Source organism: Mustelus asterias, chromosome 19 (assembly GCF_964213995.1).
Source record: "Mustelus asterias chromosome 19, sMusAst1.hap1.1, whole genome shotgun sequence".
Classification (NCBI taxonomy): Eukaryota; Metazoa; Chordata; class Chondrichthyes; order Carcharhiniformes; family Triakidae; genus Mustelus; species Mustelus asterias.
Window position 1 is genome coordinate 32,617,532 of NC_135819.1, and position 26,535 is coordinate 32,644,066.

Sequence of the window (26,535 nt, forward strand, 5' to 3'; positions counted from 1 at the left end):
GCATGGCCAACCAACCTAACCCGCACATCTTTGGTTCTGGTGCTGTGAACTGCCTTGTGACATCTTATTACATTTGAAGATGCAATATAAATACAAGTTGTTGTTTTTGATGAAGCGATTGAGACAATCTTAGCAAATAATCTAAATGATTGCACTCCTACTTGGGGAGGCAGTGGCCAAGTGGTATTATCACTGGACTAATAATCCAGAGACACAGGGTGATGTTCTGGGGACCCGGAATCACAGTAAGAAGTCTAACAACACCAGGTTAAAGTCCAACAGGTTTATTTGGTAGCAAAAGCCATAAACCTGTTGGACTTTAACCTGGTGTTGTTAGACTTCTTACTGTGTTTACCCCAGTCCAACGCCGGCATCTCCACATCATGACCCGGAATCCCACCAGGGCAGATGCTGAAATTTGAATTCAATAAAAATCTGGAATTAAGAATCCACTGATGACCGTGAAACCATTGTCGATTGTCGGAAAAACCCATCTGATTCAGGGAAGGAAATCTGCCATCTTTACCCGTACTGGCCCACATGTGACTCCAGACCCACAGCAATGTGGTTTACTCTCAAATGCCCCCTGAAATGGAAGGCAGTTAAGGATGGGCAATAAAAATGCTGACCCAGCCAGCATCCCATGAATTAAAAAAAATTTTGACTACTCGGTGACCACTCACCCAGAGTTTATGGTGAGCAACACCAGCTTTGGGTGCCAGTGGGTGGTTCCCAATGTGCCCAGTCAGGCTCGTTGGAACACACCTATTGCCAAAGAACCTCCTTTTCAATGATTCATTGGGTTTGATTCTCCCGCGCTAAAGATGTGCCACTGAAGCTACGATTTAATATCATCGCCAGCCCCTGATCCCAGGGAGATGCCAGCAGTGGATAGCACTCTCAACGCAGAGGCAATCTAAGGTTGTAGAAATGACACATCTCAGTCACTGCATGTGGAGGCTTCATTCCTAAATATCAAGAAAGAATACAACAGATCCTTCCATTACAGTCACAAACTTCTGGACGTCAGTCTGGAATGGGTTTGGTTTTGACAATGCACAGTCATCAGCCCTTGTAGCTTGCTGACTGTTGGAACTCGACTTTTTAACTGAATTAATGCACAGAGGAGTATAACAATGAAAGTAAATTATACCCTGATGGTAACACATTTACATTCTTTAATGAATCTATTAATGTCCTTGTGCCTAAAGGTACACATAACTGAAAAGATTTATCAGATAATTATCTGTTTCTTTCAAGATGTCAGTTGACATCTATTGTAATCTCATAAGGTTTGAACTGATTCACCCAAAATACGTATTTGGTTTAATACAATAGTGTTCCATTGTCAGTAATGTCTCCTGTTCGAATGTTTTAACTTGTAAATTCGGGCATCAGTATAAATGGTAGCCTGTCACCTGTGCAACTGTGGGGTTAAATATAACGCACTTGCATTAATACAGAGCCTTTCACATCCCCGGCAGCTTTCAAAGCACAAAGTACTTTTGAATGCAGATACTGTTGTGGTGTAGGAAACACAGCAACCCATCTTCACACAGCAAGATCCCACAAACAGCAACATGAGCGTGACCAGGTGTCGTTTTTAATGGCGTGATTGAGGGATGAGTATTGGCCAGGGAACAGAACCGTAGAATCCCGACAGTGCACAAGGAAGCCACGCGGCCCACCGAGTCTGCACTAACTCTCTGAAGGGGCATCCTAATCAGGCAGCCCCCTCCCCTATCCCCGTAACCCCCTGCATTTTCCATGGTCATTGCACCTAACCTGCATGCCTTTTGGACTGTAGGAGGAAACCAGAGCACCCAAAGGAAACCCACGCAGATACGGGGAGAATGTGCAGACTCTGCACAGACAGTGACCCAAGGCTGAAATCGAACCCGGGTCCCTGGCGCTGTGAGGCAGCAATGCTAACCACTGTCCCATCATGCATTACCAGATCATTACCAGAAACATTTGGGGCCAGTTCTGCCAGCCCATTGCGCTGTTTTTGTAGCGTCAGCTCATGTCAGAAATGGGCATGGGGCTGCATAATATATGCAAGGCCTCATTTCAATATAAGTTAAATGCCAGTAGCAGGCCAGGCACTGAAATCTCTAGGCACGCTAGCCTTCCCCCGCTGCCAGCGGGGTTTAGTATAACTCCCCTCTTGCAGGGAGCTGGTGGCCCGACCCCACTGGAGTGAAGAGGGGGCAATCAAGATCCCCCAGACAGTCGGGTGCTGTGGGGTGCCCCCTGGGCATTGGCACCGTGGCAGTGCCAGCCTGGCCCCCTGCACTGCCCAAGGGGCAAAGTGCCAATGCCCGGGGGGCATCTTGGCTCTGCCCATCGGGCATCGGACAGTGCCAAGGGGACAGGGCCTAATGGGGGGTGGGCCCTGATACAGCGATTTGTGGGGGTACAGTGTCCACTGCCACTCTGCACTTTGGGCTGAGTGACAGAGGGAGGGAAGCCAACGATCGGGGCTGGCCAACGGGGTGGGATTTGTGAGGGGGAGTGGGGTAGCCTGCTGGAGGGGGTCGGGGCTGCTGGGGGATGTTGGGGGGGGCGCGGGGGTTGGGATCAGGAGATCTGATGAGGGTTGATTCTGGCCTGGGCATGTTTGGGGATCAGCGATCGGACCGTGTGGGCGTCACACTGCCAGCAGTGCGGGGGCCGTGGGGATGGCCAGCGATCGAGTTGGCTAGCAATTGGGAGGCCGGCAGACAGGGGCTACTGTGCAACAGATCGGTGCATGTGCAGTGGCCCGCTCAGTGCTATGCTGCCGGCCTTTCCAGCCTGAATAGGCCCCACCCATTGATTTTTCATGAGATTCATGATGGTGCACTCAGCAGTACACAGAGTGTGGGAGGTTCATCTTGAAAGTCCCGCTGAAAAAATCAGTGTGATTTACTCCAGTTTTTATGTGAATTTGACACTTAGAATTTTTGGGGGAGAATCCACTCTCCCCGCCCCCCTCCGTCGCCCCACCAAAGGCCATCTCCCTCCACTTAGTGCTTTAGATTCTTTCCCCACTCTCTGAGCTGTTCATACGCAGAATCTCCCACTGTTCCACTCGAAGCCTGTCCCATTCCTTTCCAGTAAGAAGTCTCACAACACCAGGTTAAAGTCCGACAAGTTTATTTGGCAGCACAAGCTTTCGGAGCACAGTTCCTTCATCAGGTGAGTGCGAAGCTGTGTTCACAAACGGGGCATATAAAGACACAAACTCAATTTACAAGATAATGGTTGGAATGCGAGTCTTTACAGGTAATCAAGTCTTAAAGGTACAGACAATGTGAGTGGAGAGAGGGTTAAGCACAGGTTAAAGAGGTGTGTATTGTCTCCAGCCAGGACAGTTAGTGAGATTTTGCAAGCCCAGGCAAGTCGTGGGGGTTACAGATAGTGTGACATGAATCCAAGATCCCGGTTGAGGCCGTCCTCATGTGTGCGGAACTTGGCTATCAGTCTCTGCTCAGCGACTCTGCGCTGTCGTGTGTCATGAAGGCCGCCTTGGAGAACGCTTACCCGAAGATCAGAGGCTGAATGCCCGAGACTGCTGAAGTGTTCCCCGACAGGAAGAGAACACTCCTGCCTGGTGATTGTTGAGTGGTGTTCATCCGTTGTCGTAGCGTCTGCATGGTCTCCCCAATGTACCATGCCTCGGGACATCCTTTCCTGCAGGGTATCAGATAGACAACGTTGGCCGAGTTGCAAGAGTATGTACCGTGTACCTGGTGGACGTGTTCTCACGTGAGATGATGGCATCCGTGTCGATGATCCGGCACGTCTTGCAGAGGTTTCTGTGGCAGGGTTGTGTGGTGTCGTGGTCACTTCTCCTGAAGGCTGGGTAGTTTGCTGCGGACAATGGTTTGTTTGAGGTTGTGTGCTTGTTTGACGGCAAGAAGTGGGGGTGTGGGGATGGCCTTGGTGAGATGTTCATCTTCATCGATGACATGTTGAAGGCTCTGGAGAAGATGTCATAGCTTCTCCGCTCCAGAGAAGTACTGGATAATGAAGGGTACTCTGTCCACTGTGTCCCGTGTTTGTCTTCTGAGGAGGTCGGTGCGGTTTTTCGCTGTGGCGCATCGGAACTGTCGATTGATGAGTTGAGCGCCATATCCTGTTCGTATGAGGACATCTTTCAGCGTCTGGAGGTGTCTGTTGTGATCCTCCTCATCTGAGCAAATCCTGTGTATACGGAGGGCTTGTCCGTAGGAGATGGCTTCTTTAACGTGTTTAGGGTGGAAGCTGGAGAAGTGGAGCATCGTGAGGTTATCTGTGGGCTTGCGGTACAGTGAGGTGCTGAGGTGACCGTCCTTGATGGAGATGCGTCTGTCCAAGAATGCAACCGATTCCGGAGAGTAGTCCATGGTGAGCCTGATGGTGGGATGGAACTTGTTGATGTCTTCATAGAGTTGTTTCAGTGATTGTTCACCATGACTCCAAAGGAAGAAAATATCATCGATGAAATCTGAAATAGAAACAGAAAACGCTGGGGTGAAACTCAGCAGGTCTGGCAACATCTGTGGAGAGGGAAACAGAGGCCGGAATTCTCCAGTCAATCACAATGGCAGGATCATCTGTTCCCGCGGATGGCACACCTCTGCTGTGGGTTTCCGGTGGGGAAGGATGCATTCAAGGAGAAACTCCATTGACAATGGTGGGACCAGAACGTCCCACCGCTGGCCAGTGGCAGGCTGCCTCCTTTGCATACAAAATCTCGCCCAGAGTTAATGGGCGGAATCTTTCTGCCCCACCCGCCTCCGGAATCATAGCAGGCGGGATACGGACCAGGCAAAGGTCCATTGACCTCGGGTGGGATTTTCCGACCTCAGGGCAAGCGTGGCTGGAAAATCCCCGCCAGTGTTTCAACTCCAGTACAACAGAGCTTCTTCAGAAGGTCAGCATTGAGAAGATGGAATGGCGGACAGATACTTCTTCTATTTCTTACTGGGGAGGGTGGGGTGGGGGTTGGGTTGGTTTAAAACCCCCCAAAGGTGCCAGCCAAGACTTTGGGCTTGAGTCTCTGGGGTGCCACTGACTGAGGGACGGTAGCACCGTCCACTGACCCCCAGCCGACACCTTGAAAGAAAAGCCAGACAAAGCCCCAGGACCAGTGAGTATCAGTGCCTCCGATGCTGATGGCCCACACTCGGTGTAGTTACAGTGGGCTCAAGTTCACTGCACACAAGAGTCCAGGAAGTTGATTGGAAATGTTGAATGGTGCTGCTGTCAGATTGTTTCATGGTGTGACTGCAGTGACAGTGAACAGGCAGCTGAGTTCCCCCAGACCAGCACTAAATGAACAGCTGTACGATTTCCATTAGTACAGGTGACTAGCTCAGGCCCAGCATTCTTTCCTTTTTGCCTTGCTTAACGTGACAAAGACTAAGCAGGTTCCTTTGTTGTGTTCCCACTGGGGCGGCACGGTGGCACAGTAGTTAGCACTGCTGCCTCGCAGCCCCAGGGACCCAGGTTCAATTCCCGAATTGGGTCACTGTCAGTGCGGTGTCTGCATCTTCTCTGCGTGGGTTTCCTCCGGGCGCTCCGGTTTCCTCCCACAGTCCGAAAGACGTGCTGGTCAGGTGCATTGGCCATGCTAAATTCTCCCTCAGTGTACCCGAACCGGTGCCGGAGTGCAGCGACTAGGAGGTTTCACAGTAACTTCACTGCAGTGTTAATGTAAGTCTATTTGTGACACTAATAAGTAAAATTAACTTTCACGGGAGCTGCTATTCCTGCACAGTTTTGACCAGATTGGAATTTCAGACTCAGATTTCCTCCCAGTGTCCAGGAAGGAGGGCAAGCAGCTGGCTTCTCTTTTTAACCTCACCCCCCCCACCCCACTTTTTAACCTCACCACACCAACACCGCCCCCCCTCCCCTCCCCCCTCCCCTCCTCTCTTGAAGAGGAGGTGCTGGAACCTGGGACTCTGGCTCCAATGCTTCCACCCCGACCCACACCAAAAATTGCCTTCACAACGAGGAAACCGCGTTATCTGTCACTCTGCATTAATATTCACTTCTGTGTTTGATGTGGTAAACACTCCCAGCTCAACCCCCCCACCCTCCCCTCACTGACTCAACTCATAACACTCCCCAGAATAAACACTGACCCCCCCCCCCCCCCCCCCCACCTTCAGCCAGACTCTCAGAAAATTATTATATTCCAAAAAAAAATTCCTCCACCTCACCATGACCCAGATTCTTTTTTTGGTTGTGATTATTGTCCCTCCCGTCGATAATAATTTCTTTCTCTTTTCCCCTCTGGTACCCTCCCCCCCCCCAGCCCCCCAGCTGCCCAGAGGGCAGAAGTGTCACATCCTTTCTTTTCACTCAGCGTTCTCTCCCACCCCCCCCCCCTTTCTCTCTCTCTCTCTCTTTGCTCTCAGTCACTTCTAAGCATTGTTGCCAGTGAATGTTCCGCTCCGTAGTAAGTGGCTGTCAGGTCGACGATGCCTCCATTCAGAATGCTGAGTGATAGTTATTGGCCCCTGTAATGGAACTGAATTCAAACAGCAAATAAGCTTTGAACCAGTGGGCTGGATACAGCAAGATGTCAGCAATTTAGTATGCATCGGCTCACTGAAGAACATGTTTATTCTTTCACACACACTGCAGCAATCAGAGGAACAAACTGGGTGTAATTGGACTGAAATTGCCTAAAATCACATTGCGATTTATAAGCAAACTTGCTTACCCGTGAGCATTATATTTGCTATTGTTTGGGGAATGATATGGTAAATTGCAACATGGAAAGAAAGTGGCTCTTGCGGGATATTCCCCTCCCCATCACCACTTCTCCCCATTAAGAATTACTGGGTGGGGAAATTACGGTGAAGAATAGGGAACTGCAGCTGCAGAATATCATTGATCAAGCAAACAAAAAAAAAAATAGCTGTCTGCAAATAATAAAACGGTACCAGCCTTTATTAAATCATGCTTAAATATAAAATCCATTACACAGCAAAAGCAGAAAAAAGAAACAATTTCATTGAAAATCAGCGGTCAGAATTTTGCTTCTCTAAATTGGAGTGGCAGGTTAAGAAAAATGATCAGCCCGGTTCGAGTGTTGACTGCAGGGAGGCTGATTGGAACTTTTGGTTAACAAAGCAAATCCCGTTCGGATCGTCAGTGGGCTTGATGCTTGATCTGTGCTGAATGGTTCAGCTGTACTCAGCTGAGTTGCCGGTCCAGAATTGCAGCGTGCCCCCCAGGCTGGGCTGGGGGGAATGATATGACCCAAAGGACCCACTTGGTGTTTCATCATATGACCTCCCATCTCCAGTCAAACAGCATTCCCCGCCTCCCCCCACCCCCTCCACCAACATCTTCCAATATTCTTATACTGGTGGCACAGTGGTTAGCACTGCTGCCTCATAGCGCCAGGGACCCAAGTTCGATTCCCGGCTTGGGTCACTGTCTGTGTGGGGTCTGCACGTTCTCCCCGTGTCTGCATGGGTTTCCGCCAGGTGCTCTGGTTTCCTCCCACAGTGTGAAAGACGTGCTGGTTAGGTGCATTGGCCATGCTAAATTCTCCCTCAGTGTACCCGAACAGTCACCGGAGTGTGGCGACTAGGGGATTTTCACAGTAACTTCATTGCAGTGTTAATGTAAGTCTGACACCAATAAATAAATGTACTTCTTAAACAAAAGTGTTCAAAGAGGGGAAAAAAGACATTCTCCTGAATGTTGCTCGCTGTATCCTGGAAACTTGGGAATAATCTTGGAGTGTTGGCCACTCCTGACCTAGTGATGGAGTGTGATCGGTATCTGGGAATTGGACTATATTATCCAGTTGACTCATTTTGCCACACCCTCCTCACACCCGCTACTGTGCATTAGAACAGGATTTCCGAAACTGTGGTCACGACCCCCCAGTGGGGTCACATAGAATCCCTGCAGTGCAGAAGGAGACCATTCGGCCCATTGAGTCTGTACCGACCACAATCCCACCCAAACCCGATTCCCATAACTCTTCATATTTAACCTACTAATCCCCCTGACACTAGGGAGAATTTAGCATGGCCAATCAACCTAACCCGCACATCTTTGGACTGTGGGAGGAAACTGGAGCACCCGGAGGAAAACCACGCAGACATGGAGAGAACATGCAAACTCCAGTGACCCAAGGCTGGAATCGAACCCAGGCCCCTGGTGCTGTGAGGCAGCAGTGCTAACCACTGTGCCACCCTCAAGAATAGATTTTGGGCCGTGGGCTCTGAGGCAGCAATGGCTGTCTTGGGGCTCACACTGATTCCTGGCAGATGTGACGCTCCTTCAACATCCTAGCTTTCCCTTGTTGAGGGAGGGGGTCGCCTCATGGACCGCTCTCCGAGGCTTGATTGCCACTGCAAAAAAAGTTGGTTAATAGGTAGGTATTCTTTTCATTCATGACCACATCACCCTCCCCGCCCACTCAACAATGGTAAGCCCCTATCTCTGCCCTGCTCAACAAGTGAAGCCACCCACCACCCACCACCACCCCCCCCCGCCACACCCTCCACACCTCAGCACTTTTTGCACCCCCAAAATATTTCCTCTAGGTCATGCAAAGTGTGAGGAGTTAAAATGGGGTCACACCGGAAAAGGTTTGGGCAGCATGACTTTGAATGGTGGAAGCAGGGAATTCTGGGCTCCCAAGAACCATTGCCACTTTGGGTTGAGATGGGAAGGAGAATTCCAATGAATGTTTGAGCCAATTAAGTGATCATAATAATCATAGTGAATGTCCTGAGATGTCCCTCACTGTGCACTGTCTGCATAGAAGGGCGAATAGAATCACAGAATCCCTGCAGTGCAGAAGGAGACCATTTAGCCCATAAAGTCTGCACCAATTCTCTGACAGAGCATCTTACCCAGGCCCTTTCCCCCTCCACGGCACTGTGGCACAGTGGTTAGCACTGCTGCCTCACAACACCAGGGACCCAGGTTCTATTTTCCAGCATTTTCTCTTTTGGACTCGGGTTCAATTCCCGGCTTGGGTCACTGTTTGTGTGGAGTTTGCACGTTCTCCCTGTGCCTGCATACGTTTCCTTCAGGTGCTCTGGTGTCCTCCGATCATCTTAAAGACGTGCTGGTTAGGTCCATTGGCCGTGCTAAATTCTCCCTCAGTGTACCCGAACAGGTGCCAGAGTGTGGTGACTAGGGGATTTTCACAGTAACTTCATTGCAGTGTTAATGTAAGCCTACACATGACACTAATAAATAAACTTTAAACTTTAACCTATCCCTGTATCCCAACACATTTAACATGGCCAATCCTCCTAACCTACACACGTTTGGACACTAAGGGGCAATTTAGCATGACCAATCCGCCACATCTTTGGACTGTGGGAGGAAACAGGGGCACCCTGAAGAAACCCACACAGACACAGGGAGAATGTGCAAACTTCACACAGACAGCGACCCAAGGCCGGAATCGAACCCAGGTCCCCGGTGCTGTGAGGCAACAGTGCTCACCATTGCGCCACCGTGCCACCCCTTGTTGTCTTGCAGTCTGAAGCAATTAAGCTGATCACTTAATTGGCTCAAACATTCATTGGAATTTCCTTCCCATCTCAACCCAAAGTGGCAATGGTTCTCAGGAGCCCAGAATTCTCTGCTATCGATCCTGACACCATGAGTCAATGACAGGATTGCAAAATGGAGAACTGAGGCCAAAGTGTCCTAGGAATGGAGTCACATGATCGGGTGCGGAGGGACGAATGGCTCCCCTCTTTCTGCCCTCTTCCTTCCACCACAACAGGTTTTATTTTTGAAAAGGATACTATTGCCAATTCAATGCCTACTTAATTGCTTAACGGTGTGGTTATAAAATGACTGATAGGGCAGATTTTCTTGAGTTTAACACAGGAAGAGGTTGGCTTTATTCGCCTTAGACTGGTCGAAGTAGAGTAGCAAAATACACGCTGGCTCTGGTGCGCAGACTGCTTTGAAGTTCACACATACACAAATACAGATGACAGAGTGGGGAAGGATAGGCCGGCCTGTAAAGGAGTATTCCATCTGTAGTTTGCTGGCTCAGTTGGCTTCAGTCTGTATTCAGTGGCCTCGATAAGATGTAGATGATTGAGTTGGTTGTTCTTGGGGAGATGGCATTGCTGGTTTAGAATCTTGCCCGCAGCAGGGTGGCCAACAGAGCTTACCAGGTAGGTTGGAGTAAAAAGGAGGGGCTCCCCTCTGCTCTTCTCCCTAAGTAGCTTGTTCTCAGTTCTGCTGGGAAAACAAACAAACAGTTGGCTTTTCGTGTGACCTTCCATCTCCAACTGCCAGGGGAATTTTAAAAAATGACATTGGGCAGGATTTTCCAATTCTTCCCACCAGGGACCAAAAATTCCTGCCTGAGGCCAACTGACCTTTTACTTGTCCATAAAATTACCCATCCCACCATTGGTGGGCAAGAGCAGAAGATTTAGTTCATCATCTGTTTTGTCCTAAAGTGACTTGATTAGCTCAGATCTGGAAGCCAACTTGGCCAGGTTCCCACTGTCAGTGTGATTAGTCTTAATGGGCCATCTCCAGTAGTTGAATACCTCAGGTGATTGCCTTAGATGCTTTGTAAATGAGACAGGAGATAAGAGTCCTTCACATTCCCCGGAAGCCATGGGTTGTAATTTTCCAGCCACCTCTGGCGGGGTTGGGCGGGGCGGTGGGTGGGGGTGGGGGGGGGGGGGGGGGGGGGGAGGGGAGGAGGGGGGGGAGAGTGTGGTTTCACGGCGGAGTTGGTTTGCCATTGGTAGCTGGCAGGATCTCTTGATCTCCTTGAAGTCAATGGCATCCTGCATGGCTTGCCCATTCCACGCTGCAGAACCCACAGTGGGAGTCAACTTCGGCAGGACTGGAAGATCCCACCAATGGAAAACTCCGCCCATTGTCCTTGGGTTTTGCAACCAAACTGACTCCACTCCAATGAATTGTAATGTGGGACATATTGTAATGCAAATTGTGGTTAGTCATGTTGGGCTGTGAGTTCAAATCACTTTAGTCTCTGTGTTTTTAAAAAGTCTGGCTGGGATTTCCCCAAAGAAATTCTAAATGCCGAATTCGCGTAAAAACTGGAGTAAACCACACTTTATTTATAGCAGGATTTTCATAGTGAATCTCCCACACCCTGCGCACTGTGGAGTGCCTCAGAGGGATTCACATTCAAAATCTGTGGATGGGGTCTATTCCCGCTGGAGAGGCCGGCAGCATAGCGCTGAGCGCGCCACTGCGCATGCGCTGATCTGTCAGGCCAGAGATCGCTGGCCAGCCTCACACTCTCTGATCACTAGCCTCCCGGATGTCTCCCAATGTCCCCCCACCACCCATCCCTGACAGTCCCGATACCGCCCCCCCCCCCAAGGTAGCCCCGATCCCTCTGCAGCCCCAGTACCCCCCCACCCCCGATGGCCAGCCCCGATTAGGCCCTTCCCTCCCTCTGCCATTGATTCTGACTGCAGAGTGGCAGCAGGACCCCCCACTCCCACCGATCACCCCTCCCAATAGGCCCCTCCCCCAATAGGCTCCACTCCTTGGCACTGCCCAATGCCCAGTGAGCAGTGCCAAGGTGCCTCTTGGGCATTGCCACTTTGCTCCTTGGACAGTGCCAGGGGGCCAGGCTGGCACTGCCCAACGGGGTACCTCCCTTACCCCTGACCTCCTGGGGAGGCCACCATGGCCCCTCTCCACTCTAGCAGGGTTGGGTCGCTAGCTCCCCATTCGTCGTAAATCCCGTTGGGGGGGGTGTGAAGGCTCGTGGGCCCAGAGACTTCAGTCCCAGGCCTGCTAATGACATTCACATGAGGATTCCAATATGGAAATCAGCTCCGTGTTGATTTCCGGCACGGAGCTGAATACACCGGAAATCCTGGCACCGGAGGCCGTGGCGCCCAGTGGGGAGCCCACTAAACGGCCTCCGCTGATGTCTCCTGGCCCGTTGCGCTGCTGGAGCAGTGGGCTGGGAGAAAGTTCAATTTGGATTTCTGACCGGTGGATTTGAAATCATTACTTGGCACATTATCATGACACACTGTTCATTGCTCTTCATGGGGCGTGGGTCTACTCAGCAATCAATTTCTAAAGTTGGCAAAAAAACGTGGCTATGACTCATCTTCCATTCCCTCACCCTACAGTATAAATATCTCCCACTGTCTGTAATGTTAGCTTTGACAAAGGGTCACCTGGACTCGAAACGCCAGCTCTTTTCTCTCCTTACAGATGCTGCCAGACCTGCTGAGATTTTCCAGCGTTTTCTGTTTGGTTTCTAAAGTTGGCAAGTTTGTAGTTCAGGACCTTGTACGAAATACATTCTGTGGGCTATCAGTAAGTCACAGACTCTGGGTTGATTAACTAAAGCACAGTAAGCAGTGTATTGTTCTTGGCACATTGGAACCTTTGGGGCTGAAGCAAGTGGGCAGTTTTCAGATCTGTGCTTACTCAGTGAATTCCTGCAGAATATTCTGGCCTGTGGAGTGGCGGGGGAATCATTGACCCGCCTCACGCTGTCCTCACGCAACTTCCAACACAGAGCCAGCCAGCCGTCTGGCCTCTGGAACAGAAGACCATGTTTTCTCTTCAGCACAGAAGCCAGGCTGTTGGCTGACAGATAAACATCAAGCAGAGAGATCTCTCCCTGCCCTGCTTCAGGTAGCGCCAAGTGATCTTTCAGCTCCACCTGAGAGAGGGTCTTGGCTTTACATCTCATCCAGAATGCTTTATCTCCAACAGTGCAGCACTCCCTCGGTACAGCACTGGGGTGTTGCTACCATGTGGATCATGTGGCCATTCATCTCACTGCTGCTTGTGGGATCTTGCTGTGTGCCAGCAGGCTGTTGAGTTTCAGACATTTAGAAGAGTGATTCCACTTCAAATGTGTTTGATTGCCTGTGGATCATTCTGCCTCTCGCCGAGGTCAAAAAAGACTTGATAGCAAATCTTCTTGTATATTATTTGCCAATTGACGACACAGAGGATGGATAATGGCTGACCCTGCCTAGCCAAGCGAAAGAGCTGGTAAAATTCCAGCTGAACGCAAGTCTGCAAAATAACTGGAAATGTCAGAGGCTGCAATACTGAAGGAAAATGCTACTGTGGTTCGAGCCCTAATGGAGTAAGAAAGTTGCTTTTGGCGCCTGTTACATCAGTTTCTAACCCATTAGTGACCTGCCTTTGACTTTCAGTGTGTGAGTGATGCTTTGCTTGCTTAGAAACAAGGATTTAGGAGCAGGAGTAGGCCATTCAGCCCCTTGAGCCTGCTCTTCTATTCAATTAAATCATGGCTGGTCCTATGGTCTCAACTAGACTTGACCCCTGCCCATCCCTATGTCCCCATAACCTTTGACCCCCTTGTTTATCCAAGAAATCTGTTTAAGTCTGCCTTGAATACATTCAGTGATCCAGCCATTGTTGCGTCTGGGGAAGAGAATTCCACAGACTAAAGACCCTTTGAGAGACAAGTTGAAAAATAATCTTTCTTAAACATTAGACTTCTTCTTCTTAAACTGTGTCCCCTGGTTCTAGTCTCCCCCACAAATGGAAACACCCCCTCAGGGTAGCCGCCCTATCAAGACCCCTCAGGATCTAACGGTTGGGATTTTCCCACCGCGCTCGCCCCAAAACGGGAAAATCCAACCCGAGGTCAACGGACATTTCCATGGTCTGCCCCTCCCTCCCCCACCCGCTACAACTCCCGTGGCAGGTGGGATGGGAAAACTCTCCCCCGATATGTTTCAATAAGATCACTACTCGTTCTTCTAAACCTCAAGCAATGCGAGGTGGACAGCGCAGATGCTACAATCTCAGTCAATGTAAAATTGTGGGGGAACACCAACTGTGGCGAGGGATGTGTGTATTTCTAAACAGTATATCTTGCTCTGTTACAGCAGCTGTATGCGGCCCAACTTGCTGCGATGCAGGTGTCCCCAGGAGCCAAGTTACACGGCATGTCGCAAGCCAGTCTGAGCAACACTCTATCACCCAACAACATCCAGACAGAGAAAAGCCGAAACACCCCTCCACCCAAAAGCAAGGTACTGTGACCATCTCGTATAATTGCACTTGTTCAGAATTGTTGAAGGCCTGTGATCTTAATTCTGACATAATCTTTTGCAAGTTAGAGGGAAGAATGTTGCTCAAAACCTATGGGGTGGGAGGCTAGGAATAAGCTCAAAAGGGAAAATAGTGCAGGCTTCTTTCCTTTACTGGCAATGTAAGCTAAGTGTCATTATTTTCCTGAGGAGATATTAAACTGAGGGTCCAGGGCGGCATGGTGGCACAGTGGTTAGCACTGCTACCCCACAGCGCCAGGGACCTGGGTTCGATTCCTTCATCGGGTCACTGTCTGTGCAGAGTCTGCACGTCCTCCCCGTGTCTGCGTGGGTTTCCTCCGGGTGCTCCAGTTTCTTCCCATGGTCCAAAGATGTGCGGGTTAGGTAGATTGGCCATGCTAAATTGCCCCTTAGTGTCTGGGGACTAGCTAGGGTAAATGCATGGGGTTATGGGGATGGGGCCTGGGTGGGGTTGTGGTCAGTGCCGACTTGATGGGGCGAATGGCTTCCTTCTGCACTGTAGGATTCTATGATTCCTCCTTCCCATTTTGGTGAATGCATCAGATCAAGACTGATAGTGGAGCCGGGAATGCTCCCGGCTAAAATTCATTCCTCACCCCTCGCCAGCCAAGTGGATTAGCGAGTCACCTCAATTGGGATAGCGTTTGCAGGACCTTGCTGTACACAAATTGACTTTCACCCCATCTATCGATGGAGTCACAGTGATTAAGAGAAAGTCATTGGCTGTGAGGCCACATGGGACATTCAGAGGACATGAAAAATGCTGTGTAAATGCCGCTTCTGTTTTCTTTACAGAGTCCAGGAAAGGTCAGCCGTTTTTAGTATTTGTTGTTTGTCATCAAAATAAAAAAATAATGGAGCTCTTTAAAAAGAAATCTTGAGTCGCATCGACGAGGGATATTGTCAATATTTAGCTTTGAATAGCTTTTGGCTGTTGCCTGGTCTCCGAGTTAAGACCACATTGGGCGAAGATGAATTTTGGTAATGAGATTTTTGGTGGGGGTTGGCCCTCAGATCACCGTTTCCAGCGTAATTATCCGCGGTGATTCAGCAGACTAGGTGTGAGCCTTACCGAGACTCTGGATTGGCTATGGTATTCTGAACCGTGGTTGCTCTGTTGACAGATGGACAGAAACAGGCAATGTCCACGCGTCAAATCAAATAAAATGTTCATTCTAGCGCTCTGCTGCGAAACGTGACTGGGCGCTGACATTGCACTTTGGCTATTGTCAAGATAATCTGAACACCACCTCCCCAGCAAGGCCACTGACTACAAGCTCCAGCCATTATCTTCAGTCGAGAACTATTCCTCCTATTAAAATATTTATCGTACTTTGCACATAGCAACCTTTGACCCACTCCAACGGATGTGCCCATTGCTATCTAAGCATTCGTGCATTGTTATCTTTTGTATTTTTTTTAACACGAGGAATGCTGTTGCTGGGAAAACTAAATATTTTTTTACCTGTTGCCCCGATTGCCGGTCACTGACTCTTGGGTCAGTTGCAGCAGGGGTGGGAGAGTAAAGGGTGCAGCAATGCCCTGTCTCCGAGCTGCCCATTACGTCTGTAGCTCATTACTTGACCCCAGGCATCACATTGCTGTTTGTGGGACCTTGGTGCATTTTCTAGATTCGAACAGCAATGGCACTTCAAGCAAACTACATTGGCCATGTAGCACTTTGGGACGTCCTGGATTTGAAACTTGTTTGTTTTCTCCTTTACTTGATAGCTACCCTCCCCGTGCACTGTTTCAAAATTTCCCCCCCCCCACTAGTGGTCCCTCTGTATGAGACTGCTAATTTGTATTGTGTGATAGGATTGCATCCATCCACCCAGTTCTCATCTCGCACCTAGTGAATGAAGTGAAGTTTATTTATTAGTCACAATTAGGCTTACATTAACACTGCAATGAAGTTAATGTGAAAATCCTCTAGTCGCCACACTCCGGTGCCTGTTCGGGTACACAGAGGGAGAATTTAGTATAGATCTACCTAACCAGCACATCTTTGGACAGTGGGAGGAAACTAGAGCACCCGGAGGAAACCCACGCAGACACGGGGAGAATGTGCAAACTCCACACAGATAGTTACCCAAGCAGTGCTAACCACTGTGTCACCGTGCCACCCCCTTAGGCACTAAGGCAGATTTTTGTCCATTTCCGTAGCTATTAATTCCTGGAACAGGTCACTAGTCTGTTGCCAGGGGCTTATAGCATGAAGGGCACCACTCCACATCAAGCATGACTGACTAGGAGTCTCTCCCAATCTTACCACCAGCCATTGGAAGGATTTTGCAGGTTGACCCTCAACCTCTTTGGCTACATTATGAATGCACCTTCCTTGGCCATCAAATCCTGGGGTGGGATTCGAACCCAAAGTTCCTGGCTCAGAGGAGGGATGCTACCCACTGCACCACAAGACCATACTTGTACGTATATCGTTGCAATATAAAGAAACATGGCAGCCAATTTTAACACAGCAAGATCCCATCAATAGCAATATAAAACCAACGAAGGAATCTGCAAATGATATTGCCTGAGGGATAAATGCAGCCAGGACAACTGGGAGAACTCCCCAATTCTTTTTTGAATCATGCCGTGGGTTCTTTGACATCCACTTGAGAGTGCAGACTAGGCCTCAATTTAATCTCTTCCACAAAATGACACCTCTGACAGAGCAACACTCTTTCGGTAGATTAGATGTCTGTGCTCACTGGAGTGGGACTTGGACCCTCTCACTCAAGAAGTGAGAGTGCCACCCACTGAGCCATAAGTGACAAGGCTGACAATGAGCCATTTTTGTTTTGCTGTAAGCATAGAGACACATGTCACCATGTTCAGACTGCCCTGGCCTCATATTCCATTCTGGGCTCTCGAGAGTGGTTTGACCTTCATTTCATTCGACATGACTGGATTTGAGTTTTGGTACCAGATGTGAAGGGACCAAGGATTCTCTCGAGCACTGGGAATGGTCATCTTTTTCTCTCTGTCTCCGATATGGTGCAATGTTTTCTGACATAACCTGAGTCCTTTACATTCCTTCACACACACCTCTCTCACGCAGTCATTATTTGTAAGATATGCTGTTTGTTCCAGGGCCTCGAGCAAGGCTGTTATCCAGAATCCTGTTGCCTAACTTGGACAAGTGCTGTTTAACCATCAGCCTGAGCTCGCTGATCTATACTGGCTTCCAGTCCACCTACCAGCATCTCAATTTTAGAATCCCCCTGTCCAAATCTCTCCTGTTTCTCTCACCTCCTCCAGCCCTGCTCTGTTTTCCTCCAAATCTGACCTGCCTGCTTTCCCCATCATCTTCCCTTCAGCATGGTTGGCTTTGGCCTGAGCTCTGGAATTCTTTCCCTAGCCTTATTGCCTCTCCACCCCTCTCTTCTCCTTCAAGGCAATCTTTAAAACGTTAGATCTTGTGTTTGGTCACCTTTCGTTGGCTGGCTGTCAGTTGCAGTCTAATAAATGGTCATGGGAGATTTGGAAGTGTTACTATATTGGTGTCAGGCAAATGCAAATTGTGGCCATAGAATCATAGAATCCTACAATACAGAAAGAGGCCATTTGGCCCATTGAGCCTGCACCGTCAATAATCCTACCCAGACCCTATCCCATAACCTCATGTATTTACCCTAGCTAGTCCCCCTGACACAAGGGCCAATTTAGCATGGCCAATCAACCTAACCTGCACATCTTTCGGACTGAGGGAGGAAACCGGAGGAAACCCATCCGGACACCAGGAGAACGTGCAAACTCCACACAGACAGTGACCCAAACCGGGAATTGAACCCGTGTTCCAGCACCCTGAGGCAGCTGTGCTAACCACTATGCCACCATGCCGTCACACATAGAGATTCCTCCCAAACAGCACAGCCAAGATTGGGAACTCCTGACATCAGGTACTGCAATCTGATCAAATTGACGACTCCATTACATGTTTTGCCACAGGGAATAGTTCCTTTTACATTATGTTAATTCCTTAGATGTTTCAACATTGATGATCCCTGCTTTCTGTAAAACAATATTAAAATCATAAGTTAGTACTTTCACAGCCCATCGTGTCTGCACCTGGCCATAATCCTATTTTTCCAGCAATTGGTCCGTAGCCTTGTGAGCTATGGCATTTCAAATGCTCATCTCAATGCTTCTTAAATGCCGTGAGGGTTCCCGCATCGACCACCCTTTCAGGCAGCGAACCCCAGATTCCCCCCACCCTCTGGGTGAAAAAAAGTGTTTCCTCAAACCCCTCTAAATCTCCAGCCCCTGACCTTAAGCCTATGCCTCCTGGTTATTGACCCCTCGACCAAGGGGAAAAGGTTCCTTCCTACCCACCCTATCGATTTCCCTCAGAAATTGGTGTACCTCGATCCGGTCCGCTCTCTGCCTCGTGTGCTCTGAGGAAAACAACCGCAGCCCAGTTGGGAGCATTGTTTGAAGAAATGTGGAGTTCAGTTTTTTTTTTGTAGCTTTAGAAGGAGCCTGAAAATTTGTCAGCATGAGTAAGCTGTAATGCCAAAAATTGATTCTACTGTGCATCCCCGCTGAAGACAAGGCAGAGTTTAGCTTCAGCAGAGAAGAAAATATAATTTGAAGATTGACGGTAGATGAGATACATGCTGTGCTCCATTGATTTTTAGCTGGAAAGATAAAATATGTATAAAATAGTGTTAAAAGTTCTTGAAATATGTCTGTGGATGTAATAGAGAGCAAGAAAAACATTTATGCAGGGTTTTTAATATGGTGAAACACCCCAAGGCGCTTCACGAGGCAATTGTTAAACAAGAACACACATCGGTAGGAATGAGGACAAGTGACCAAGAGCTTGGGCAATGAGACAGCTTTTCAGCAGCATCATAAAGGAAAGAGGTAGAGATGTTTGCAGATTCATAGTCATAGAGATATACAGCACGGAAACAGGCCCTTCGGGCCAACCCCTCCATGCTGACCAAGTTTCCTAAACTGAATTAGTCCCATTTGCCTGTGTTTGGCCTGTATCCCGCTAAACCTTTCCTATCCATGTACCTGTCCAAATGTCTTTGAAATGTTGTAATTGTACCCGCCTCTACCACCCCCTCTAGCAGCTCATTCCATACACGCGCCACCCTCTGTGTGAAAAAGTTGCCCCTCGGGTCCCTTTTAAATCTTTCCCCTTTCACCTTAAACCTATGTCCTCTAGTTTTGGATTCCCCTACCCTGGGGAAAAAGACCTTGGCTATGAACCTGACCTCTGCCCCTCATGATTTTATAAATTTCTACGAAGGTCACCCTCATCCTCCTACACTCCAGCGAAAAAAAGTCCCAGCCTATCCAGCCTCACCTTATAATTCACAGAATTGTTACAGTGCAGAAGGAGGCCATTTGGCCCATCGAGTCTGCACAGGCTCTCCAAATGAGCGATTCACTTAGTCCCATTCTCCTGCCTTCTTCCCATTACCCTCCAGATTGTTTCTTTTCGAATAAGCATCTTGAATGTCTCCACCCACACTCTCAGACAGTGCATGCCCGACTGTAACAACTCGCTGCATGAAAATGTTTCTCTCATGTCACTTTTGCTTCCTTTGGCAACGATTTTAAATCTATGCCCTCTCATTCTCCATCCTCTCACGATTGAGAACAGTTTTGACAGTGCAGGCTCAATGGGCCAAATGGCCTCTTTCTGTATTGTAGGATTCTATGATTCTATGGCCACAAACTTGCATTTGCCTGACACCAATATAGTAACACTTCCAAATCTCCCATGACCATTTATTAGACTGCAACTGACAGCCAGCCAACGAAAGGTGACCAAACACAAGATCTAACGTTTTAAAGATTGCCTTGAAGGAGAAGAGAGGGGTGGAGAGGCATCCCCCACTGTCTACTCTGACCAGACTCCCTCATGATTTTGAATACTTCTATTAAACCTCCTCAGAGCCTTCTTTTCTCCAAGGAAAACAATCCCGACTTCTCCAATCTACCTTCGTAACTGAAGTTCATAACATATGGAGGGAATCTCAAAGTTTCCAGCCTAGGCAGTGGAAGGCGCTGTCACCAATGGGGAGGTGATGGCTCAGTGGTATTATCACTGGACTATTAATCCAGAAACTCAGCTAATGTTCTGGGGACCCGGGTTCGAATCCGGGTGGAATTTGAATTCAATTAAAAATATCTGGAATTTAGAATCTACTCATGGCCATGAAACCATTGTTGATTGTTGTAAAAACTCATTTGGTTCACTCATGTCCTTTAGGGAACGAAATCTGCCGTCCTTACCTGGTCTGGCCTACATGTGACTCCAGAGTCAATGTGGTTGACTCTTAACTGATATGTGATATCAGGCAACTAGGGATGGGCAATGAATGTTGGCCAGCCAGCGATGCCCATGTCCCATGAATGAATTTTTAAAAAACAATGACGGAACAATGAAAATCATTGCGCCATTGGTCAGAATTGGAGAGTTGACCTCGGAGGGTTTTGGGCTGGAGAAGGTTGCAGACATAGCATATTAAGGTCACCAAGGGGGTTGGTCATGAGCTTAGTTGGCTTCGAGTCATGGTGCAGAATAATGCCAACAGTGCAGTTTCAATCCCTGTACTGGCTGATGGTTTTTGGGACTAGTCTTATCACGTTGCCCCGAGTGACGTTGTCACCAATCCACCCAGACCTCTTGGGATAACACCAAAACAGCCAAGAGAATGGGGGCAGCAGCTCACATTCTCCCTCCAATAGAATTAAATTCCTTAGCTTAGACTTCGTTGTAAAGTATGACCTTTCAACTTACTTACGTCTTGATGTACCTGAATAATGAGGAGGCTACCATTACTACTGCTATTATTGTTCTCCCCGTGTCTGCGTGGGTTTCCTCCAGGTGCTCCAGTTTCCTCCCACATTCTGAAAGACATGCTGGTTAGGTGCATTGGCCGTGCTAAATTCTCCCTCAGTGTACCCAAACAGGCACCGGAGTGTGGCGACTAGGGGATTTTCACAGTAACTTCATTGCAGTGTTAGCTTACTTGTGACACTAATCAATAAACTAAAAATTAAGGTCTTGGGAACATGAGAGTCCAATCAAGCTTTTGAATCTGCTCCGTTATTTAATTAGATCATATCTAATCTATGTCTGGATTCCATTTACTGAGATTAGCTCCAAATTCCATTAATATTCTTGCTGAACAAAAATCTATTGATCTGGCTTTGGGCAGCACGGTGGCACAGTGGTTAGCACTGCTTCCTCACAGTGCCAGGGACCCGGGTTCGATTCCCGGCTCGGGTCACTGTCGGTGTGGAGTCTGCACGGCACGGTAGCACGGCGGCACGGTAGCACAGTGGTTAGCACTGCTGCTTCACAGCTCCAGGGACCTGGGTTCGATTCCCGGCTTGGGTCACTGTCTGTGTGGAGTTTGCACATTCTCCTCGTGTCTGCGTGGGTTTCCTCCGGGTGCTCCGGTTTCCTCCCACAGTCCAAAGATGTGCGGGTTAGGTTAATTGGCCATGCTAAATTGCCCCTTAGTGTCCCGGGATGTGTAGGTTAGAGGGATTAGTGGGTAAATATGTAGGGATATGGGGGTAGGGCCTGGGTGGGATTGTGGTCGGTGCAGACTCGATGGGCTGAATGGCCTCTTTCTGCACTGTAGGGTTTCTATGATTTCTTCTATGCACGTTCTCCCCGTGTCTGCGTGAGTTTCCTCCGGGTGCTCCGGTTTCCTCCCACAGTCCAAAGATGTGTGGGTTCGGCTGATTGGCCATGCTAAAATTGACCCGAGTGTCAGGGAGACTAGCAGAGTAAATACATGGGACTACAGGGATAGGACCTGGGTGGGTTTGATCGGTGCAAACTCGATGGGCCGAATGGCCTCCTTCTGCACTGTACGGATTCTATGATTCTGGGATCTCAATCTTGAGACGACCAATTGGCCCAGAATCTACAGGCTTTTGCGGGAGAGAATTCTCGACTTCCATATGGTCCCAGATGGCAATGAGATCTGAAACCAAAAGAGAAAATGCTGGAAAATCTCAGCAGGTCTGGCAGCATCTGTAAGGAGAGAAAAGAGCTGACGTTTCGAGTCCAGCTGACACTTTGTCAAAGCTCAGGAGCAGTGGCGATGGGATGACAATGAGATCTAGTGATTAACAAAACAGAAACAGAATCTGTTGATCTTGTGCTTCAGGCATCGGGCGGAATTCTCCCATGTTGAGACAAAGTGAGGTGGTGGGCGGCGCGAGGGCTCCCCGTCCCGCCAATCAGAATAGCAAGATCCCACGCCAGATTCTGCATTGGAACCTCATTATTTATGCACAGGCGAGTTCCCCTCCGACTCTCCTGGCAGGCCGGCAGCTGATTGGTTTGCCTGCCCTCAGCTGCTGGCTTTGAAGGTGCCCATGTTATATTTGAACATCAGTCCGCACACACTCACATCACCCTCTCCAGCCCAGCTATCTTCACCAGACTGTGCAGGTCAGCACCCCAGAGGGAAAAGACTTGCAGCCTCAAGGAGAAGTCTGTTCCTCGATTCACTCACCTTCCCTCCCTCAGCCCACCACCTGAGAAGTGCCCATGCCCCACTTGGACCTCTACCCACTGTCCCTGGAGTCTTCATTCAGCCTCTTCCAGTAAACGATGTGGTATCCCTTCCATTGTTGGTCTTCTTCATTCCCCTCCTTTCCTCCCTCCCCGTCATTCTGATCCCTCGGCCTACTCTCTCCATCCTTGCACAGCCCTCCTTCCATATTGGCCCCTAGTCTTCATCAGGCCAACCCCCGCCCTCACCTCGCACTGCACCCCTGTTCGAGCTTTGGACCTTTGTTGTGGTGACCGCATGAGACTCACAGCGCAGTGCTGTCCAGATAGACACTGGTGTGTGGCACAGGGCGGGGGAAGGGGGGGAATGGTGGGAAAGGAGTCCCCTGTACTCCCCAACCCCAGGCGCAGTACTGAATGGACACAGTGACACAGGATGGTCTCTGGGTCCGGCAGCATGGTGCTATCCATGAAGACCAGATGGGCGTGGAGATGGAGCGCAGGAACTAGTCTGCCCCGGCAGAGTGGTAAACAGCGCATCAGGAGCAGCGTAGAACAACGGCAGAAAGGCTTTGTCGCACTCACCTCAAAATCGCCAATTTATCAATCAGGTTTGGCACTGACCTGATTTCCCGTTGGTCATAGAATAGAATCCCTACAGTGCAGAAGGGGGCCATTCGGCTCATCGGGTCTGCACCAACAACAACCCCACTCAGGCCCTATCCCTGTAACCCCACGTAGTTACCCTAGCTCGTCCCCCTGACACTATGGGGCAATTTATCATGGCCAATCAACCTAAACCACACATCTTTGGACTGTGGGAGGAAACCGGGGAGCACCCGGAGGAAACCCACGCAGACACGGGGAGTTCGTGCAAACTCCACACAGACAGTAACCCAAGGCTGGAATTGAACCCAGGTCCCTGGCGCTTTGAGGCAGCAGTGCTAACCATTGTGCCACCGTGTTGCTCCATTGTGTGACGCAAGATTGGAAGGCCTGACAGGACACCAGCAGGCAGCTGTTTTAAAGAGCATTCATGAGATGCAAATGAACGGAAACGGCATTCGCGCCACCTGCCAGCGGGAAGATTGGCCCACCATTAACCGCCATTGGGAGAATTGCAACGCGATTTTACGCTGACAGGCTTGTGGCTTTTTGGCCAGATTTTCTATGCCCGCCTTACCCACGCCATACCCGCCGCTGGGAGAATTCCACCCAAGGTCTCTTTTCGAAAGGTGTAGAATTTTAACGATTCCTGCAGATTCACCCAAAGGTGTCAGTGTTGTCAGAATGGATTTATCTTGGGTTATATCAGCACATTTCATCGATCCAAGGTGGTCGGGGGGGAGGCAGCCACAGTTGTTTGTTTCTTTTCCCAAGGTGCTGAGAGACCAGTGGAAATGATTTCAGGCCTAACCCTTCTGATCTGACATGCAGGTGACCTTTAGGACCCAACCTATGACCCTCATCACAAAGGCGCCAATTTGACATGGGCGACCTGACAGAACATGTGAGGGCTTTGTCACCCCCCCGCCCCCCAACCCCACCCACCCACCTCTCTGCTAAAAGGCTGCTGCTCGAGTTTAAAGCCAGTTAAACTCATTTAAAAACATTTAAAGTCATATCCCATGGAGAAGAGAGACCAATATTTGGAGAAATGTGCCTTTCTCTTCTGGACGACGTGTAGTTAAAGCTGTGAAGAATGTTGGGATGGAGGGCGGGGGCGTGGGGTTGTGGCGGGGTTTCAGCTGAAATGTTTTAACACTGAGATTGATAGGTCGTTGCTAGGCAAGGGTCATTAAGGCCTACAGAACCGAGGCGGCTGAACGGGGTTAAAATACAGACCGGCCATGCTGTGAAAAAGGCTCGAGGGGCTGATTGCCAATTCGAGGGGCTGATTGGCCGACTCTTGTTCACGTTCCTACAAAGTCTGAAGGCAGCGGGACAGTGTCTGTGTAAGAACAAAATGTTATTTTGAGTCAAAGCCCCCCTCCGCCCCTGTGCCCCCATGAACTAATTGTTGTCTTATTAATCAGTCCAGGAGTGTGTGGGCGCAGCTGCGAGACAAACATTATCTGATTCAGCCATCCTGTCATGTGAACGTCCTATCTTAATTTGATGCAATTATTTCATCAATGGGATGATATCAGTAGCCTGATTAATTTATAAAGCATGTTTTTGCAACTCAATGTACCTCTCTGATTCTCATTATGCGCACTGATAGTGGCAAAATGAGTATTTATGAAGAAGTCTGCCAAATCCTCTTGTTTATTGGTTTTTGGAGCCATGAACCGCGGCATTTAATAAATACTTGCACTCTTTGCGATGATCTCCGGCTGTTTCTGCCTTACTCACTGTGTGGGGTTTTGTCTTTCTCCTGTTGGTTTTTTTTTTCAAGGACGAAGTAACGCAGCCATTGAACCTCTCAGCCAAGCCGAAAGCGTTTGACCCCACAAAATCGCCCGCGTCGCCAACCTCCCCCCAGATTCCCTCCTTGAAAGCGAGCACGGGACCCGGCCACCTCAAGCCTGCCATGTCCGCCGCATTGAGTGGCCCTGCCGGTCGAATGACCTCGATAGGTATGGCAACGGCCCAATCTGCCGTCTCCTCATTTGTTCTTCATGCCAAATCTGTGTGAGTGAGCGACTGTGTGTGTTTGCGAGTGTCTTTTTTCCAACGCCGCACCAGTTTACCAGGTGAATTAATGGGTTAGATGTTCTGCACTCCAAAAATGGACGCGGGTTGCGCCCTTCGATGGGATCGTCCCGGCAGAGAAGTGACTTGTTTAGTGTTCGAACAGAAACTGTTTCCTATATGGTACTCTCTCCTCCCTCACTGCCTCCCCCTCCCCTCACCCACTCCCCCTCCTCTCACCCATTCCCCCTCCCCTCACCCACTCCCCCTCCCCTCACCCACTCCCCCTCCCTCCCTCCCTGTCGTTTAGTGTGCGAGGGTTAACTGCCTTCTATGCTGCTATTCCTCCTCTAATGCTCCCCCTCTCCTTCCCTCTTCCTCCTCCTCCTCTCCCACCCCACCCCCCCCCCCAATCCCCACCCCACACCTCCCTGCTCTTACCCCCCCGCACCCCCCCAACCTGCCAGGTCTCCCCATCCTGCCAGGGATAGCTTCTGCTAACACGTCACTGCGCTGGACTGCGTGAGTTAACCTGACGACCAGCTTGAAAAAGGCGCAATTTTCCTCTCGACGTTGAAACTTGGGCGACACGTCCAAATTCCTGGGTGTGACCTTAATGAAGGCTGGACGTGAACTAACACGTTGGGAGAAAACTCGGATCAGTTCTTTTCTCCCGATGTCACAGCAGCTGCTATTTATTTTTATTTCTCCTGTTGAACAGCTCACGTACCTGTAAAAACTTGCAGGGAAGCACGTACGGTGAAGGTGAAGGAATGTAGGTGGCTATTGTTTGTTGTAATTTTTTTGCAGCAAGCTCGGGCGTTTACTGGAGGAGTCACATTTTCAGAAAGAAAAGGTCACAGAGTGGATTATATCACTAATGTTTTCAAACCAGTTAAGCTGCTGCTGACATTGCGACACAAAATGAACCCAAACATTTTTTTTTTAAAAACAGAACTTGCTTTCAAAAAGCATCTTTTACAACGTTAGCACATCGCCGAAGAGAATTAAGTGCTTTGGAAGTGTCATTATTGTTGTAACATAGGGGAATGCAGCAGCCAATTTACACACAGCAAGCTCCAACAAACAGCAACGTGATAATCATCAGATAATCTTTTAAATTTCAGTTTATTTGTTAGTGTCACAAGTAGGCTTACATTATCGCTGCAATGAAGTTACTGTGAAAATCCCCTAGTCGCTACACTCCGGTGCCTGTTCGGGTAACACTGAAGGAGAATTAAATACAGACAATGCACCTAGCCAGCACGTCTTTTGGACTTGTGGAAGGAAACCGGAGCACCTGGAGGAAACCCACGCAGACACGGGGAGAACGTGCAGATTCCACAC

The 26,535-nt window shown here is 49.2% G+C and overlaps 1 protein-coding gene across 2 annotated transcripts in view; it reads left to right on the forward strand.

Annotated features, from left to right (window-relative positions):
• Positions 1 to 26,535, forward strand: part of sox5 (SRY-box transcription factor 5) — a 345,783-nt gene that overhangs the window by 166,099 nt on the left and 153,149 nt on the right. For both annotated transcript variants that reach the window (XM_078235294.1, XM_078235293.1), the window contains 2 exons: positions 13,866 to 14,012; positions 24,953 to 25,133. In XM_078235294.1, coding sequence (XP_078091420.1) covers positions 13,866 to 14,012; positions 24,953 to 25,133 — 328 coding nt within the window. The remainder of the gene's footprint in view (positions 1 to 13,865; positions 14,013 to 24,952; positions 25,134 to 26,535) is intronic.